The sequence below is a fragment of the Styela clava genome, chromosome 12 (genome assembly GCF_964204865.1).
Source record: "Styela clava chromosome 12, kaStyClav1.hap1.2, whole genome shotgun sequence".
Taxonomy (NCBI): domain Eukaryota; kingdom Metazoa; phylum Chordata; class Ascidiacea; order Stolidobranchia; family Styelidae; genus Styela; species Styela clava.
Genome location: NC_135261.1, coordinates 4,184,107 through 4,203,739, shown reverse-complemented (window position 1 = coordinate 4,203,739; position 19,633 = coordinate 4,184,107). Strand labels below are relative to the sequence as shown.

The 19,633-nt window shown below is 35.6% G+C and overlaps 1 protein-coding gene across 7 annotated transcripts in view; it reads left to right on the top strand.

The window, feature by feature from the left end:
* The window catches only part of LOC120329518 (neurobeachin-like protein 1), a 75,487-nt gene that overhangs the window by 39,313 nt on the left and 16,541 nt on the right, over positions 1 to 19,633 (top strand). For 6 of the 7 annotated variants that reach the window (XM_078118890.1, XM_078118891.1, XM_078118889.1 and 3 more), the window contains 22 exons: positions 2,249 to 2,405; positions 2,895 to 3,050; positions 3,816 to 3,975; positions 4,347 to 4,391; positions 5,549 to 5,697; positions 6,948 to 7,018; positions 7,114 to 7,211; positions 7,796 to 7,985; positions 8,693 to 8,912; positions 9,421 to 9,546; positions 10,146 to 10,284; positions 10,858 to 10,991; positions 12,088 to 12,212; positions 12,548 to 12,693; positions 13,649 to 13,833; positions 14,296 to 14,451; positions 15,049 to 15,200; positions 15,932 to 16,079; positions 17,081 to 17,205; positions 18,030 to 18,178; positions 18,663 to 18,889; positions 19,398 to 19,511. In XM_078118890.1, coding sequence (XP_077975016.1) covers positions 2,249 to 2,405; positions 2,895 to 3,050; positions 3,816 to 3,975; positions 4,347 to 4,391; positions 5,549 to 5,697; positions 6,948 to 7,018; positions 7,114 to 7,211; positions 7,796 to 7,985; positions 8,693 to 8,912; positions 9,421 to 9,546; positions 10,146 to 10,284; positions 10,858 to 10,991; positions 12,088 to 12,212; positions 12,548 to 12,693; positions 13,649 to 13,833; positions 14,296 to 14,451; positions 15,049 to 15,200; positions 15,932 to 16,079; positions 17,081 to 17,205; positions 18,030 to 18,178; positions 18,663 to 18,889; positions 19,398 to 19,511 — 3,172 coding nt within the window. The remainder of the gene's footprint in view (positions 1 to 2,248; positions 2,406 to 2,894; positions 3,051 to 3,815; positions 3,976 to 4,346; positions 4,392 to 5,548; positions 5,698 to 6,947; positions 7,019 to 7,113; positions 7,212 to 7,795; positions 7,986 to 8,692; positions 8,913 to 9,420; positions 9,547 to 10,145; positions 10,285 to 10,857; positions 10,992 to 12,087; positions 12,213 to 12,547; positions 12,694 to 13,648; positions 13,834 to 14,295; positions 14,452 to 15,048; positions 15,201 to 15,931; positions 16,080 to 17,080; positions 17,206 to 18,029; positions 18,179 to 18,662; positions 18,890 to 19,397; positions 19,512 to 19,633) is intronic. The other variant, XM_078118887.1, reaches the window with a different exon arrangement.

The window sequence follows — 19,633 nt, the reverse complement described above, 5'->3', positions numbered from 1 at the left end:
TTAGGTGTTATTATTTCTGATCGTCATTGCCTCATTACAACGCTAGATCACAAGATTTCCTATTAATTTCAAAAATGCCTGTTCATTAAGCTCACAATATTGGTTGAGCAGCATGCTAACCACTAGATCATCTGGCAGAAAAAATATTTATTTTAGGTCACTCAACCATTTTTACACATTCACTTGAACAAGTATTAATAAGTGATACACTATGAGCTACCATTCTTGTGAGGGCCGGAACCTATCTCTTTTGGTATCGTCTATTCAATTCACGCCCTAGGTTAGGTGACAGGCATTGAGTTAAAACCCAAGATTTTTTTTATGATGAAAGTTGCTCCAAGCGAGGGTATGTGCATTCAGTTATAAGTATGGGATATCGTTCTTTAAGCAAAGTTACAGGCAAAGTAACAATAGCTGCTGAGATCATTAATCATTACAGTGTAGAATTGTGCGGTCACAAATACCAATGATCTCGAGACTTAATAAAACAGGGGTTGGACCGGGGTTAAATTCAACATAAGATATCTAATCTGCGACTAGGGATGGGCAATGTAGAATAATTTACTATTCTAGAATATTCTAGAATAGTTAAATCGAATCCGGAATACCGAATCCTATTCTATTTTCATACCCATTCAAATAGTGGGAATTTCCACATTGCTGGATTTAGATGTAAAATTGCAAATGTATTACTTACTATAAATGTATTATCTATTTGGAAATGTCCTGAACATTGGATTTCATTTGATACTAAACAGGCATTTCCCAGGACACTAAAATTGAGGAATATTATAATATTTTTTGCCTCCAATTGTTCCAAATGTATGTAATCCCTAAATACTAATAAATACTGATATCCTAAATTAAGACACGCTTGACACACTTTAATAGTAAGCGGTTAAATACAAAAATAGACATGAAACGGCGTTAAATCATTATTAATGTAAGTCTGCCGAGTGTACTGAAACACACCCGCTGAGAATTAATTAGATGCAGAACCAGCGTGTGACCACTGCAACCTATGCGTCGTTGTAAAATATTAAATTTAGCTAAATATTAAATCAATTAAAATCAATCTTTTTATTCTGTGCGAGCAAGACACGTAAAACCAAGTTCTCGTAAACGCGATTTCGTACTTAGTTATTAGGTAATAACATCTAAAGACTAATTCATTTTCTATGATTATCGTTACATATCATTATCTACCCAGACTTGGCCCTACTCAAATTCAATACGTCACTAGCTTCGCCAGATGCGGCAACTTTTTTTTAAATTTATCGGCGACTAAAATATTACAGACACTCGATCAAACGTGTGTCTATCTTGAACAATGAGAACGTTATCATTAATCATTATCTACACATACTTAGTCCTACTCAAATTCAATATGTCACTATCTTCGCCAGACGCGGCAACTTTTTTTAAAGTTTATCAGCGACTAAAATACTACAGACACTCGATCAAACGTGCGTCTATCTTGAGCGATAGAAACGGACTGGGAAATATGTAATCTTTTGAGAGTGAAATTTAAATGTGACAGATGTTCGCGTTTTGCAATATAACCTTGTATTTCGGAAAATGGTATGATAAAATTATTCGTAACTAATATTTGATCTAAATCAATCGCAAGTAATGTTATAACATTTAATGCCTGGCTTTTGGTTTACGTGCATCATTTTTTGCGAAAACTCGTGGGTCGCGAAAAATCAATTTAAAATGAAGTAAGGCACGTCTGTAAACAATTAAAGATTGTTGCATTCAGATTATCGGAATATCTCTAGTAAGTCGGCACAAATAATTATTATTACTATACGCTAGCTAGATAGCAAAGCGGAAAAACGCAAAAATGGTGCAATAACGAGTCTTCGCCGTGAGGTTATATTGCCGACATCTTGTCCTGAATATGCCGATTGAAATTACAGTGTCTGATGTTTACCGATTTACGGGTTCTTTGCGAGCAGACACAAGTTTAATTAAACGAGAGAGATTTCCACGCGAGAAAAACGCTCGTCTATAATTGTTAAATTAGAAACCCGAAATACAAAAATTGACGCATGGCGCCGGAGAGGCGGAAACCGAATCCTGTTATCGAATCCCGTTGGATTCGAATACTTTGGGATTCGAATCCTCCGGATTCGGTATTCTATATTGCCCATCCCTATCTGCGACATCAACATTGTTAGGTATAATGTTCAATCCACAAGCCATTCTCAAATACAACAATTTATCGACCTTTTTTATTCTACAGTTCTTCCGACTCTCAACTCAGTATTGATGACACCTGTGTTATACGAAGCTCACTTCTAGGCCTTGTCAAATACTATGCAGCTCGAGATATAACTGCTGATGAACTAAGTTCTATTCTAGGATTCATAACTGCTTCAAAAGCACAGCAAGAAGTCCAGGTATTTGCTCTTAGAATTTTTTTCAAAGAGTTTATACACCTTCACTTGTGTTAATTTGGGCACATGTGCACTTTTTTACTCACTTTGTCTGTGATGCTATAAACTAGGGGTGTGAAACTGGCGGACCCCTGGGCCAAATGCGGCCTTCAAGGAAAAATTGTGCGACTTGCGAAGAAGTGACAATTTTGAAGAATGTGCGAGCCAATAAAAGAGTATTTAATTCAATTTTGCGTCGCAAAGTCTATACCTGGGTCTAATTTATTATCTATGCTTATTACGTTATAATGCCCTAACAGCTATCTTGTGCAAGGTGAACAATGCATGTCATGAGATCAATAATCAATATTTTGTGTCTGCAACTACTAGAAAGCCTAAAGGTGTAACCCACGGTTTCACCCAGTTATTTGTATCTGGCCCTCTTGTATTGAAGATGTCACACCCCTGTTATTAACTATTCTGCGTTACCATTTTCTCAACTTTATTTTTCAGCTTTGTGAATGCCTTGATCTGCTTTCATCATTGCTTGAATGTCCATGCAAAGGTCAACTGCATTGTTTATTGTATGAGCAAGGAAACGCCGATCTCTTGTACGTCATTCTTGCTGACCAACAATTCAGTGAAGTCATCAGAATAAAAATATGCAAGGTTGGAGAGCTTTTTAATACAAATCTGCAAAGAGCCAGGGTTAGACTCCTCGTCAATAAAGTGAAAAAAGTACTAATAAGACTATAAGAGAGTTGCAGTTTTTTCAAAGCAAAGTCTCCATTTGAAAGCAGAAAGAGTATTTGTTGGAAAGACGCAAGAGATGATAGCAATAGTTATTCCTAATGGATTTGATGCGCCATGTATCTGTTAACTCCATTCAGAAGTCATGAATGTCAGAGTCTGAGTTTTGTACGTCGTATGGAAGTAGGGAGACATAAGGGTATTTTTACTCCCTGGAGTCGGAAGTCAAAATTTTCAAATTTTCATTTTGCCAAAGTGGGAAATGATAATCGAGGTCATAATTTTGTACATGAATTGAAAAAAAAATTATTTTTCAAGGTTTTCAACTGTTCGTGAAGAAGGCTTACATATGAGAAAGTTTTCAATATCAGATTTGATTTCCTTAAAAAGTCTAAATCTTTATTAATCTGGAATCGAACTCAAAATATTCTACTCTTAGTGAGGAGTTGGAGTTATCATGGCAAATCTTCCCTGCCTCCACATCCCTAGTTCAAAGTGACCACTGCGACACTCTTTTTTGATACTCCTGTAGTGTGTGTGTACCAGGTTAGGGTTAGGCCATGATTTTATTCCGATTTTCCTTATTTTAGTTATGACAACTTGATGTAAAGTAGGCGAACAAAACTAGTTACCTCCATATTGGTATACATTCTTCTGGAGCCCCTTTTTTCTATCTTTACACAGATGTTGACGAGACTTCTCAAGACAGAATATGTTTACGAAAAGAATAAAACGTTTCTCAAACTTCAATCAGTTGGATTCTCCAGTCTTATCACAAGAATGAAAGATCTTCCGCCAACCAGAGTCTTCTGTGATCAATTATTGGACCTCGTTATTGAGATTGGTAAGTAAATGAATTGTAGAAAATGGATCAACCGGTTGAATCCTGTTTTGACAAGTTATTCTCCATAATTTAAACTTAGCACACTTTGGCTTTTTCTAGTCATTTTCAAAATATATCAAAAATTGGAATCCATTCCTAATGACTTATATTTATTAAACTGTTTAATCCGGGAATAATTATCAAGAGTAGTTATATCCAAAAATCTTATAGTAAGTCTCCAACAGACTATTTACTTTCTGAACCTTAGAAAATTAGAGAAAATATCAAATAATTTTTCATATTTTCAACTTGAAAGTCTTCGGTATAAACAATTTCCTTTTTTGGGGAAATCAGACTTTGTTCAATGTTTGAAATTTGTCTTATAAATTTAGTCAACAACTCTTCTAGTTCATCAGGCCCAATTTTCAAACATAAAGGTATGTTATCTGGGTGAATAAAAATCACATCATGGGTGAAAAGAACACTTGCATGTTATATTGATTGGTGTGGATATAGATTATTAGAGATGATACTTCGCTTGATGGTGGTTTGGTTATGGGCATTATCTAATTATACTTTTAAAGCGGGACAAGTGTGGCACAAGGGAGACAAGTGGGATGCAAGCTAACAAGTGTGTCACAAATTTATCACAAGTGACACACGGTATGTGTGGCACAAACGGGACATATGTGGCACAAACGGGGCATATGTGGCACAAATGCGGCATGTGTGGCACAAGTGGGGCATGTGTGATACAAATATAGCATGTGTGGCCCTAGTGGGACAAGTGTGGAACAAGTGGCGCAAGTTAGGCACAAATGGGTCGGGTGAAGCAATTAAGATATTTTAGAATCGTGTTCAATCAGTGAAAAGACAGAATTTCATTCCATATATCCTTCATGGAATCGGCTGTGTTTGATTAAGTATTATTTATGATATAAACTTGAAGATAGAATCTGGTACAATTATATGGCTTAAAAAATTATGCATGGCTTGGTGTGATGTTATATTGAATAATGTATCTCATTGTGAATCATGAGAGCTTCGTAATTCCTTACAACCTCCTAACAAATTTGGAGTTGCTTGGCATACACCTCTTTTTTTGACAAGCGACTGTTGGGCCGGGAATCTCTTTCATTGATGTAAAAAGAGATCATGAAATATCTTCCCTTGCCATCTTTTTTCAATCTGTTGGCACTTTCATAACTATGATTTCTTGATCATATGTAAAGATGCTTGATTGAAAGTACGCAGAAGTAGAAATTCCATTCTGATATCACAATCAAGTAGTAACGTAGTGTATGTACCAGATTACGGTTTGGCCATAATTTTATTCTGATTTTTCTTATTTTAGTTCTATTACGAGTTCGGGGACTGTCTGTGTTAGCCAAGTGAATATACCCCCTACCCATAGGTTTCAGCCACTTCACAAAACTTGATCTAAAGTAGGTGATCAAAATGAGCTACTTCCATATTGGTACTCGGCCTTCTAGTCCACCTTCAAATGTATATACCTGCCAGTGAATATGAAATACAGAAAAAAGAAGTAACGATGTAACACATTCATTTATTTATTTTTTACTTTTTTGTCCAGATCTTGGATCAGGAGCTTTGTTCTCTGTTCTTCATTTCTTTCATCGAGCTCATATATCAACTAGAAGAGATGCTGCCAAACGGTTGCTGGATCTGCTTCTCACTAAGAATGGATTCCTGGCTCAATGTGTCAACCAACCAGCTTGGCAGGTAGAGATAGTTTTGTTTTTGTTATGAATTATATTTTTATTCATTTTTTTATTTTGAGAAAATCTTTATGAAAAGAGTCATGGATACATAACAAGTTACTTTTTTGTAAGGTCCTAAATCTCTTTATTTCAACTGTTAGCAATCTAATTATCGGTAGAGATTGACTACTAATCCTTCCTCACTATCTGCGTTAGTGGAACAGTATGTGTATAATGCAAGGATGCTGTAGCAGGAATAATTAAGACTATACAATGCAATTCAAAAGTCTTGCAGCACACTAACACAAATGTATTTCTGTAACGATCTCTGCCTAAAACCAGACTTCCTCAGACACGCAGTTTACAACATTGACTCTTGAACTGCATATGTAGGTAATCTAACCAGAATTCTAAACACCATCATCCAAGTCTGTTTTTTTTGGTGGGATGGGACAGAAAAAGGTTCCTCCCGAAGTATATGTACCAAGATGGCGCACAACCTGAACATGATCTGTGTACCAGGTTGGGGTTCAGGTTGTGCGTCATCTTGGTACACTTCCTCACAGAGCGCTGCTTTTTTTATATACTAATGCCAGAAGTCACATTCAAATATTTTACTTTGACCTATTAGCGATAGGGTAGAATGCCCATGTGTGGCAGCGATTATATATCTAAGCATTACAAGATAATTTTGAGAGTATTATAATGGCGTTTTTGCTTTCCTCTATTTTCTGAATCACCGACAAATGTCGATTGAAAATATGTTTCATTCAATATTCGGCACTCCAGAAGTATGTGTACCAATATGAAGATAACTAATTTTGTTCGCCTATTTTACATTTATTTGTGTAAAGGCACTGATTACTATGGGCAGGCGACCTGAACTCATAATAGAACTAAAAAAAGGAAAATCGGAATAAAATTATTGCCTAAACTGGTACACACACTACGGGAGTATCCAACATTCGTTCTCAATTCAGCTTGTTAGTATTCGTCATAGGTTCCATTACATTTGAACCCATGAAAATTGCACCTGAATACTATTGCACCTATGAAATTTTTCTTGTTTTACGGATATTTGAACCCATACTAACCCTAACCCATGGGTTTTAGCACCCGCATATAGATTGAACCCGCGGATATACACATGGGTTCAAATGTACGTGGGTTCAAATGTACGGTCACCTTCGTCATAACCTTATCAGTCCCATCTATTTAACAAAATAGGAAAAGTGAATTATGTAACATGAGGTGGCGTTTTAAATATTTCAGGATACTTTGACGAGGTTATTGGTGAAAGACTCAGATTATACAGAATCAAGAACTGGAAGTTTTTCTCAAAGGTAATTTACCTTTCAATTTGTACAATACAATGAAGATTATAAAAATGTTGCAGTTTAATTCCTGTAAATTAAAAAATAATTAAATGTTTTTTCAGATCTGATGCAGGATTCGAATCTCTAGACGATGTTCCTTCACTTGTTGTTGATGGAAGCCATCTTGAGCCCAGAAAAGAGTCAATGAATGAAGAAAATGGTAAAACAATTCGTTATGTACAATGTTTTCTATGTGTACATGGATTCATGTTGTTAGACCATCGACTCAAGGCTCCTAAACAGAACCTTGCAATTAGCTTTGGACAGCATTTTAAACCAGTATTAAGAGCAAGCAACAGCTAATACAAAAAAAATGTCCACAAATTCATTTCAATAAAATTTTGAGAAGTTCGACGGAAAGTGAGATGATTCTCTTTATCTCAAAAAATGTATTTTACCAAGAAGAGCAAGATTTTTATCAAATCTTACAAAAAAAAAATCATAGCAATGTCTGTGACGTTTGTTTGAAATACATTTGTGTCAGCATGCAGCAAAACTCAGTTCCTACCATATATTTTGTAGTAAATTGTGTATGCAATGCTGAAATGGAAAGGTTCCATTTTTTTTTTGAATAGAAGTTTTTTGATTCTTATTTATATTTTATTAAATTATTTTTATGTAATAATTCATTGAGGAATTGAGGAGGCATAGGGAAGAAAAGGTGGAGATACCGATAATGATTATCAAGCTATGACACCCAAATTTAATATTTTTGTAAAACCACTTTATTATCCCTATTTACAGCCAACGATTCAAGATCTGCTTCTATCAATGGTGAAGAAGATGAAAATAAGAACACACAACAACAACAACAGCAACAACAAACCAAATCAGTCTTTGATATTTTCAATAAAAATTTGCCACAATCTGAGAATGGCAATATGCAAACGTTGAAAAAACCAATGTCATTCCCTGAAGAACTGAAAAAATTCAAGTATGTTTTTGTTATGTTATTTTCGTACAATTTTATTTTTTCATATTTCATGAGAGAGGAATGTTGATAAGGTGGTTCAATCGAATGGAGTACTGCAGCCTCTCATCCGATAACATGCCCTAATTGGGCATTGGGGGTGCTCCAATAGTGTGTGTACCAGGTCAGGGTTAGGCAACACTTTTATTCCGATTTTTGTTGTTTTAGTTCTATTACGAGTGTGGGGACTGCCTGTATTGACCAAGTGAATATACCCCCTGCACATAGGCTTCCGCCCCTTTACACAACTTGATGTAAACTAGGTGAACAAAATTAGTTACGTCCATATTTGTACACACACTTCTGGAGCGCCGATGATTGTTAGGTTAGGGCTCATCACCAATCTCGCTGACTATTTCCTTCTGGTCTTAGTAACAAATTTGTTCCAAATTCCCAAATTTTTCATCTTATTTATATTGCTACTAATATGTAGTAAGCTGATATGTTCGGAGTACTAGAATCTTTTTTGTCTAGCATAACCTTGCAATTTATTGCTTTCAGATAGTTTTGTATTATTCCAGTAATATGATAATATTTTGGGGAATCATAAGGAATAAATAAACCTTGAGAGTGCTATACCAAGATACTTATGCCCAATGTACATATTTATTTTCACGCCATCTCTCCTACAATAAAATTACATTCAAAATTATGTTATATCACATTTTCAGGGACAACATCATAACACAAATCAGTTCACCAGTGATGAAAGATTTCGCAAGCGAAAGTTTTTCCGAGCTCACAGTTTCTGAGCACTCTAGCACCACCAGTCTGAAACAAAGTGGAAAAACGAGTCCTACTCTTTCAGATCATTATTTCAACTTTGAACCCAGAGTAGAGAATTTGTCGAGTACCGCAGGAAGCATGAGCAATTTACTTGACTATGAAGCAGTAAGTGGAGATTTGTTTTTTTCGATTTCAGTTTAAATAAAGATATGGGATTGGTTTTCATAACTATGAAACAGTCAAGTCAGTATGGTCTTTTCTGGATTTTACATCACACCCAGAATTCCAGCGTTTACTTGAACCACCCTACTGCCGTGAGGGATCCAGCAATGTGATTCGGACCTGCTGGCCCATGCATGAGAATCAGAAGTGGCGAGCGTATTTTAAACACCTAGCATTTAATACATTGAGTTTGTAGAATTTGTCTAATACAACTTGGTAAACACAATTAATACATGATTACCGCAGAGCAAGCTGATACAAAAATCATTGAAGCCTTAATCAATGACAATAAAACATGATACAGGCAGTGTTGACAGAAATTAACAAAACGGAATAACGACGATGTTAACGCCATATGTGCAAATAGGTACTTCTTAGTGGATAATTGTCTGCTTCTGAGAAATACAAAAAAGGATTTATTATCTCATTATTTTATTTTTTTTTAATCCAGGAATATGGAATGTCATTAAAAGAACGTTTTAGTCAAATAGAAGAAGATTTAGCAGATGCTGTGACTGAGATCTTGTACATCATGATATGGAGAGGAATTGATGGAACAACTGTAGATTCATGGAAGGTGGGGACTTGTTTCATAGTGGTTTTATGCGTGTACTTTACCGTGAATTTGTGAGTTTTATGGTCTGGTACAGTTCTCAATCTTTAATGATCTGTGAGCTTTTACCAAAGACTCAAACCACAGGTCGGGAAACTTTAGCATTGAAAGAGCCATTTGTCATAATAACATCTACTCAAATGTCAGTAGCTATTGTAGTTCTTATCAGGTAAAAGCTAATTAAATTACGAATGATGTAATAATTTAGTTAACGATGAAATAAAAAAACTTCGAAAATAAAAAGGAAAAAGTTTGTTTTGGCAGATCTAAGTCACCTTAATATGACCTATTTTTACCTTTCAACTTATACCTGCTGTGATGTGTAATTAGCGGGTAGTAATCGACTTTATGTCTCCGACTTTTATTGAATCCTCACTGCTTCTTCTCCAGAGCCACACGTTGCCGATCGCAGATCTATACACTTGGCCTGTTGTTTTTCTATAAAAATACCTACTTTTGCTTTCAACTATTTTCTATTGGTCTTTTTTATTCACAGAATTTTATAATAAAGACTAACAAACAATTAGAAAACTAATTTTTTTGTTTTTGTTTCAATTTTACAGTCTCGAGGACAAGTATTTGCATGTTTGAACAAGCTGTCCAGCTCTCATGATCTTGTGCAAAACTCTGAGAAATTGAAACTAAGAATTCTAGAACTCTGTGTTGAAGCTGCTTGTAATGATCTGAAGAATCTTACAGCAGGTAAATTAGTTGGTTTAAACTTTTGAATTCATTTTTAATGAGGAATTTTATGTGCCATAATACACTGTTGGGCTATCAAGCCTCTTCAACAAATTACAATGTATTATATATGTTTGGTAGCATGCAGTCGCAAATAATTTATTTATTAATGTTTGACCCGCGCCGTATCGGTCCAAGATTTGTTTTGAATATAATGCGCATTTGATCTCTAGGTTCATTTATATTCTAGTCCAGTGCTTAAATAACGAGGTAGTTTGATCAGCTTGGCTACAATAAGGTAATTGTACCTACATCACCTTTTATTCTTCCTCTCAACAGTTATATTATCTTTTTTCATACTATAAATTACCAAAGCGAAACCTGAAATGCTTCATGTTTAATTCTCAATTCTCAACAACATTTGGTATATGGGCTGATTGGCTGGTTAGAGTTCTATTTTCTTATACCAAAGTTGATAGGATATGCTGACCATGTAAATCTTACCCTCCAAAACCCAGACACATTCCACCTTCATTAGTAAATGTGAAAACCAACATGAAAATAAAGAAAAATTTTCTGTTTTTTTTTCTTCAGGAGCAGCTAAGTCCAATGCATCTGGTGCGAATTCTTTTCTTCACATCGCAGAGAAATCAGCAGAATTGATCAGACATGTCAATGATTTTCTTGTCAATCAAGGATCTGATGCCACGCATGTTTGGTCTATAAATGTGAGTAGTCATTCATATTTAAAGGAATATTAATGTATTGAATAATCAATCATTCTTGCCGTTTTGGTGTTTTTGAGCTTTCGCTCCCTGCCGCTTCTCTTCCCCAGTAATATTATTCGTTCAATATTTATTTCTCAAAATTTTGTTGGAATTTTTAAATCATTCCCCTGCTGTACTCATTCTTCTGTAAGATTGTGTGCTCGATTTTTTTTCTCTGAGTTTTGTGTGCTGTAGTAACTAATTATTATTGGTACTTGTGATCTTTGGCTCCTCTTGGCTCACCACGACTTCCCTTCCCAACATTCAACTTTTATTACTCTCAAGTTTTGTATGTTATTTTTTACTGGCTAGAAAAAATGAACTTGACTATGATTATGACTCTGGTATTGAAAATTGAAGCGGCATATATAAATTTCTTGGAGCTTGAAATTTCACAGTCCTACAGATTGCAAATATTTTAGTTATAGGTTTTAATATTCCTGTTTCGTGATGTTTCCAAAGAATTTAGTTTGAATGAGTTTCTAATATAATAAGGCTGCTGGGAGAGTCTGAGTGCCTTTGTAGTTCTACCCTAAATTCTTATGAAGATATCTTGTTGTACTTCTGACTTATTCAATATTTTGAATGTCTGTTCTGCTGTAGTAGGCAGATAAGGTGTGTGATACTGCACATTATATTGTATAATATTGTCACTGTGGGCACAGAGACTAAAGTTCAATTAAAAATCAGAGCTGTCTCTTAGCTCCCAAACCTGACATGTGTAAATTACAGCCCGTGAGCCAAATCCAGCTCGTTGGGTAATTTAATCTGCCCTGATGGCCTGATGCTGCCACAACCGAACTAAAACCAAATTTTGACGTTTCAGCTGAAAAATAGCTCGAGGAATTTGTTGAGATTGCTATTATATTTTGTTTTGACATCAAGCTCATTGTTTTCCACTTTTGTAACACGCTTTTGTAACACTTCATAATAATAAAATGTATTTTTTTTGTCCCACTTACATGGCCAGCCGGTCTAGGTAGGAAAATTTTTTGGCCCTTGGTCCGAGAACCTTGCCAACCTCTGTTCGAAACGTTTTTATTCTTGGTATTCACAGCTCATGGAAAACATGTTTATGTTATTTGATGTTCTCGTTGTCTGGGACAACAACAATGAGTCATCATTGAATGGACCAACAGAATGGGTTGAGCTTGCAAGCATCGGATTGAGGCTACTGCTCGGGTGAGTACTCTTTGCAGATGTAAATATTTCATGAAGGGATCCAATGTTGAAGAGGCTTGAGCTATCCATCCTATATATTTATTAGTTATTTCTTAATAGCAGAAAGCTCAATGATGTGTGTTTTTTCTGCTGCGCTAGAAACTAATGGCATTTTTTTTCCAAACCAAGCTTAACGATTCAGCTTTCTGATTGATATCCCTTCACATTAGTTCTGGTTTCCTTTTGCATTGCTTAAACCCCCGAAACAGTTTTTTTAACGCTACTAAGTCTACAATTTTACTACTTTTTATTCTGTGTAATTGTTTTATATTGTTTACTGTTTAACATGTTTACAGATGCATGAATACAGATAAACTTGAACTGGTTGCCATGGCAGCAGCAAAATTACATCATCTCATCCACTCGAGGTCACCAAGAAGCACAGAAGAAATTTGCTACCTTCTGAACAATCTTCATAAAATACAATGTAAAAGCATAAAAGGTAATGATTAATAGCGAGCATTAGGCCTCAATAAAAATCAATGTCAATATGTAAGGATGCATTTCTTGGCTGCTGGCCCTAACTATTTAGCAAGGCAGAGGAGTTCATGGAAATTTACTTTTAGGACAGTGTAGGATTTTACATATTTGTCCTGGAGAAGAGTCAATGTCGGTGGGATTAGTTAACCAGATATTTGTTTGAAATGCATGGACTTGTGGTTGGAGGAAGTCGTAACCGACCAGCGTTTATGTGAACCACCCTACGGCAGTGAGGAATCCAGCAATCCTCTTGCATACAACTATCCTTATGGGATTCGAACCTGTGAACCCATGCAGGGTAATCGGAGCGCATTCCCAGTGCTTAGCACGATGCCCCACGCCGCCGAGCTTTCAACTCCTGACTCCAGGCTAGGAATAATGTGGACTCTATTTTGAATCCTCTGGGTTGTAAAAAGTTTTAAACCAGACTTCAGCATCGAACTGCCAATCTGGAGAGATCCCACATTTTTTAAAGTTTCACTTCAATACTGGTTGCTTCTATATAACCAGACTATGAGTAAAGAATATATAAAAACCCAACAAAACTGTTTTTTAACTAAACGTGACCATACTATGCAATTCAAGAGTCTTGCTGCATACTAACACACATGTATTTCTGTAACGTTTCGTCTGACCAAAATCAAACTTCCTCAGACAAGCAGTTTACAACAAATTTCCTTGCTCACAATTTGTTGTAAACTGCTTGTCTGAGTTAGTCTGATTTTGGTCAGACGAAACGTCACAGCAATACATTTGTGTTAGTGTGCAGCAGGACTCTTGAATTCCATAAACTGTTCATTGTTTGGTGCTCCCGAAGTATGTGTACCAGGTTTGGGTTCAGGTTGTGCGCCATCTTGGTGCACATACTTCCGGCGCGCCCATTGTTTTACATCTTCAATATTTTATCTTATTTTCAGATGATACCCATGTTGTAAAGTTTGTTGTTCCATTGATTCGAGATTTGCTGGATAAGAATTACGAAGTTCTAGCTTTGGGACAGTTTTTGAATGATCTACCTCCCACTAGTGGAAGCGCTACGTTCTTCGATGACTTCGTAAAATATTGTCAATCTAAAGAATGGATTCAATTCATAAATAAACATGTAAGTTGAGAATTTCTTCTCTACTACCCTTTTTTTCTCACCAACTAATAAACTATAGAGCAATGATTACCAACAAGGTTTCTGGCACTCCAGGGCTACGCCAGTACAGTCCATGGTTTTCGCAATTTTCCATCTAAATTCGAAAGTCTTTATTATTATATTTTTATAAAATTATTTAAATTTAATCTAATGCTTATTAGGCTTGCCACTATTATTCAACTTGCTACACTTAATACAAATCCTGACGCTATTCATCGTTCAATTACGATAAGTAAAAGTTTTATGATTACGGTAAATCCCATTTCATCAATGCGATAAGTGATTTTTTTGAACACCTAATGATCATAACCTGGATGTTCACTATTCACATGCTTCTACATGTGTGTGATGTGTTCCTAAATAATTCTGCCGGAAACATTTCAATCCAATGCAGTTACTATCAATCGCCATCGTTCATCCCAGGTCCAACACAAAGCTTCCCAACATGAAGAAGACACATTCCGTGATTCTCACAATCAGATGACAAAGTACTGGCTCAACGTCATGGAGGATTCTGCAGTTGCTTGTCATAAGAGAGACCGGGATGGTGGTGAAAGCAAATTGAAATTCCAAGCTCAGGTACTTGTTTCTTATCAAATTTGGTCAACTTTCATATTTTCACCAGTACTCCCGTATTATGTATACCAGATTAGGGTTAGGGCATTCTATTCCAATTTTCCTTATTTTAGTCCTATTATGAGTTCGGGGACTGTCTGTGTTAGTCAAGGGAATATACCCCCTGCCCATAGGTTTCAGTCTCTTTATTCAACTTGATGTGAAGTAGGCGAACAAAATTAATTACCTCAATAGTGGTTCACACACCTCTGGGGTGCCTTTTCCCCAGGGTTGAAGGAAAGGCCATAATGACTTGAATTTTTGGCGAACCATGTCCCCACATTCATCTGACAGTCCATGTCTGATATTTATCCATTTGATCCAGATCGCTTAATGTTTACCTGAGTTTACGCTTCTACCTGATCAATATATACATGATTGCTCTCATGATGATTGATTGATGCTGTAGCAGGTTTTGTGAGTTCATAAAATAATTTTGCCTATAAGATATAATTCTTCCCAGACTATATACGGCCTGCAAGTCAGTGTTTGAGAAAATTGTTGATTCATGATACGAAATCATTATTTTCTTCTGATTCATTCGGTTGAATTATTTTCCAGATCGAGATTCCCTTTCAAAGTCGTCGAACAACGGAAGAAGAAAGACAAGCAAAGAATATGAAGCAATTGTTCAATCAACACAATGCTGCACTAAGGCAATGGCGAGCTACGAAGAGGTTTTTAACAAGTGGAAGAGGCCCTTGGAAAGATAGGTAGGGATTTGTTAATTTGGCGCTCCAAAAGTATGTGTACCAATATGGAGGTAACTAATTTTGTTTGCCTATTTTACATACCTCTACAAGTAAGTGTAAAGGGACTGTAATAGAGCTGAAATAGAGAAAATCGAAATAAAATTATACCCTAACCTAACCTGGTACACATACTACGGGAGTATCGTTAATTTTGCTACATGAAAATAAAATATTTGGTATGGTTTCTATTTGCCTGCTCTTGTAATATAGCTCTATTTTTTTTTGTTGTAACATCTTTCCTGCAACGGATATATATATGTATGCGTCATTTAGCACATACTGTTCACTAGGTTCGCTTCTTCTTTGAACAAATGAAAAAAAAATAGGAGGGAGACTAAATAGGAGACAGGCTCTCTTGTTTTGGTGAAAATGGTAAAAATTAAAAAGCTGACCATGGTGCGGGTTTTAATTCATGATAATAATAAATAAGATTCTCAGCCAGAGGATTGTTTGCCTCTTTGTCTCTGCATGTTATTTAACATGGAATATTGCAGCGGAATGTTAAATAAAGGCGCGGCTCGCGGTTCCGTCTAGTTATTTGAATCTTGCCCTTGTGTATTAAATATTGCACACCCCTGACGTAACCAAAGCATACTGTGAAATTGTGAAATCATTATAGAAATGTAGCGTTAATTTTTCAATCTCAAACATATATCAACTTTCTTCTTACTACTGTTTACCCCAATTCTTAGAAACCTCGGGGAAGTAGCCTGGAAGCTATCGAATGTTGAGAACTTTTCTCGAATGAGATTGAAATTGACTGAGAACTATAACTTTGATCCTCACACAGATGCAAGTAGATTAAGAGACAATGTGGAAATCATTGAACCTGTTACCCAGGTAAGTCCTAGAATTTCAAGAATATTTGGCGCTCTCGAAGTATGTGCACCAAGATGGTGCACAACCTGAACCCTAACCTGGTACAACTACTATGTTCAAGTTGTGCGCCATCTTGGTGCACATACTTCCGGAGCTCCAAATATTTCATCTAACACAGGCGTGTGCGACCTTTAATACAGAAGGGCCTGACACAAACAACTGGATGAAATCGCGGGCCGCACCTTTATTCAACATAGATTCTCTAGTTGCAAGCACAAATAATAGTTTTTTTGTTATTGATTTTAGGGGTTATTAGGGGGTCCTTGCCAAAATGATGAGTTAAGACAGATAAATTTCTGAAGGAAACTGCTATTCAAATTTTTTGTCACACTATTTTACCGTAACTATCATTTTTTTCTTTTTAGTGCGGCATGTTTGCTATGTAATCCTAAAACATTTTTGTTTCGTATGTAAGTTAATTTAACATCCGGTCTTCAGTGTTAACTCGTATAAATGTATAATTAGTAAATGCCCATAAACATAACCAAAGTAACTCCCAAGATACACCGACAGGAATGAGCTCTCAAGAACAGAGAGCAGAGAGCTAGTTCACCTTCTCAGCAGATTGGCTATTATCAGTCATCTGTGACTGATGATATCATTGGTCATGCTCTGCCATCTGGGAAAATGCTAGTTGCCAGAAATACAATAAAGATACAGTTAACATTCAGATTATTTAAAATGAAATCTACGAAATTATTGTATTTAATCAAAGCAACAAAATTTCGAAAGATTGTGAAAATGTTATTTAACTGTTATATCAAATTAACAGGATTCCCAATTAAACATGTATAACTTCTGATTAATATATTTGTTTTATATCGGAGTCTATATTGTAGGAGTCTAATATATAACTAAAGTAGTGAACCAGTCAACAACAATTAACGGATTAGTCAACAGACAATTCATGTAGTTCGCAACTTTATGTTACAAATTCTCTAATAACATTCCATTCCTCACAGATGACAGCTGATGATGGTCTAATTCCTGCATCAGCAGTAAAGCAAGCTGAATCCGCAAAATCATCGAGTTTAGAAGATGACAGTGTAGGAGATGAAGAATGGAGTACTCTGACTAGTAATGTCAAGTAAGTAGTTTACTTCTGATTGGACAGGGTGGGTACATTTCTGGGTACTCCCGTAGTATGTGCAACAATAGGGCGGACACCGGATGTGTACCAGGTCAAGGTTAGGCCATAAATATAACAGGAGTCACTTGGCTAGTTCCCGAACTCGTAATAGAACTAAAATAAGGAAAATTGTAATAAAATTATGGCCTAATTCTAACCTGGTACACATACTATGTTCAGGTGTCCGCCAAAGGTGTCTTGTTGCACATACTATGGGAGCTTCCATTTCTTTATGCTGGTTACTACATACATCTTCATTTTAACCTTATACTCAGTGTGTTTAATATGTTTATCAAATATTGTTTGATATTTATATTGTTCAAAGTGGTTCTGAGTTTACTGGCTGGAATATCTGATTGTGATATATACTTTTAATTCATTCTCTGTTTTCATAAGTTTGATCTTGTCATGTCTGGAAAAGTTGAACAATGTTAACAACCTTCTAACAAATCTTCAATTTTTGTAAATACAGATATGAATATAATAAAATATACAAATATTTTATTTTTACACTTTAAGCAAATAGCTAGTTAACTATTCTGGTACTTTGTATTAGCTGGTATTCGGACGAGAGGGCATGAATCGCCAATTGATTAAGCCAATACGAAGTTTCGATCTTAAATATCCTAATATTAGTAAACATTAAGCTTGACGTAAAGTTATAAATTACAAAATTATGGATTGCATTTCTAGTACGTTGCTCAGCCATATTGTTGCAGCAACAGGATGTTTTTCAATATTATTATTATATCATTCTCAAATTTATTTATTTTGACTTGTAGCACTACAGCAGACACACAAAGCCAAAAAGAGAAAAGTGTGTTCTCAGCAGAATGTCATCTTGTAACACTGATGGATTACATTGTTGGAAAGATTGAAATCTCAACAACTCATGTCTACTTCTATGATAGCAGTGTTAATAAAGATGAAGGTAGAGTTATTTGTGAATTTATTTTTAAATATATTTGCACCGTCCATTTAAATAAGCTTCTATATGAGTAGTTGCCAACCTTATCTGATGTATTCCTTTCTTTGTCTAATTTGGAATTCTTTATTCCTTTCTTGTTATGCATAAAAACTGTTTTGCACTTGCCTTCAAAATAAGATCTATATAAGCAGCGAATGGCACTCATTGTTTTGAAAACCTCTTTTACAAGAAGTCTCGGCATGTCATGTCATTTCATCCTATGACAAGGTCTTTCACACCCTTGGTGGGGTAGTTTGTTTGGTCAATGGGCCGACTGAATAACATTAGATCTTGAGGATATCTTCAACTCGTAATAGCTACTGAACTATACGCTATGGGTCATTACATGGTATGTCCTCTGTCTTAAATAGTAACTCTTACAGACTTGTGTTTTCCATTCTTACTAGACTATTATCGTTCTGTTAATCTACTTTTCAATATTCCCTAGAAACTGGACGAGACTTCAAATGGTCTTTACAACACTTACGTGAAGCCCATTTCCGTCGATACAATCTCAGAAGAAGTGCATTGGAACTGTTCTTAATCGACCAGTCTAATTATTTCATCAACTTTGACGACCTCAAGCAAAGAAACGCAGCTTACAAAGCTTTACTCAGTGTTAGACCTCCTAATTTGTTATATTTTGGAAGCAGATCGCCGCAAGAGCTCTTAAAGGTAATTTGAATCAGTTAAAATTGCATATTTGTGACTAGAAATGTTCATCAAATACTTACAACACTGTTCATGTTATTCTGTTCCGCATCACATGTACTGTTACGCTTGATTGATTTTATCTTTTTTTTTATTTCTGAGTTGTGGGCACATTATGGTACATTCAGCCTATGTCCACACATACGGTTTAATAGTTGTATTTGAGTATATTCTCAAGACAAGGCCAATATTTACAGGCTTAATCGGCCTGTATGGTCATTTTATTAACCCTGGATGGTTTCACCAACTCGCCTAATTTTCCTGCAATTCAAGGGTTTATTACGTCATTCTAAAGTAAATCAAGCATTACTACACTATTCGAGAAATAGCTAGGTCAGAAATTCAGAAAATTAAGTTATTTTATTTTTCATTAAATTTGCAATTTCTGTCATGAAATCCTGACCTATGTGTTTCTTATTTACAATAAAAAAAATTCTTGATGTTCATGAAATATTACTTTTACTCTTTTCAGGCATCTGGATTAACTCAGAAATGGGTGCAGCGAGAAATCAGTAACTTTGATTATTTGATGCAATTGAACACAATAGCTGGGAGAACATATAATGATCTGAGCCAGTATCCAGTGGTAAGAATGGTGTTTCCTTTTGATATGGGCTAGAAACCTACGATAGCCAAAATCGAATACTGTACTCCGAGATATATTCTAGAATTATATTATCATACATTGAATATACAGAGTGACCAATG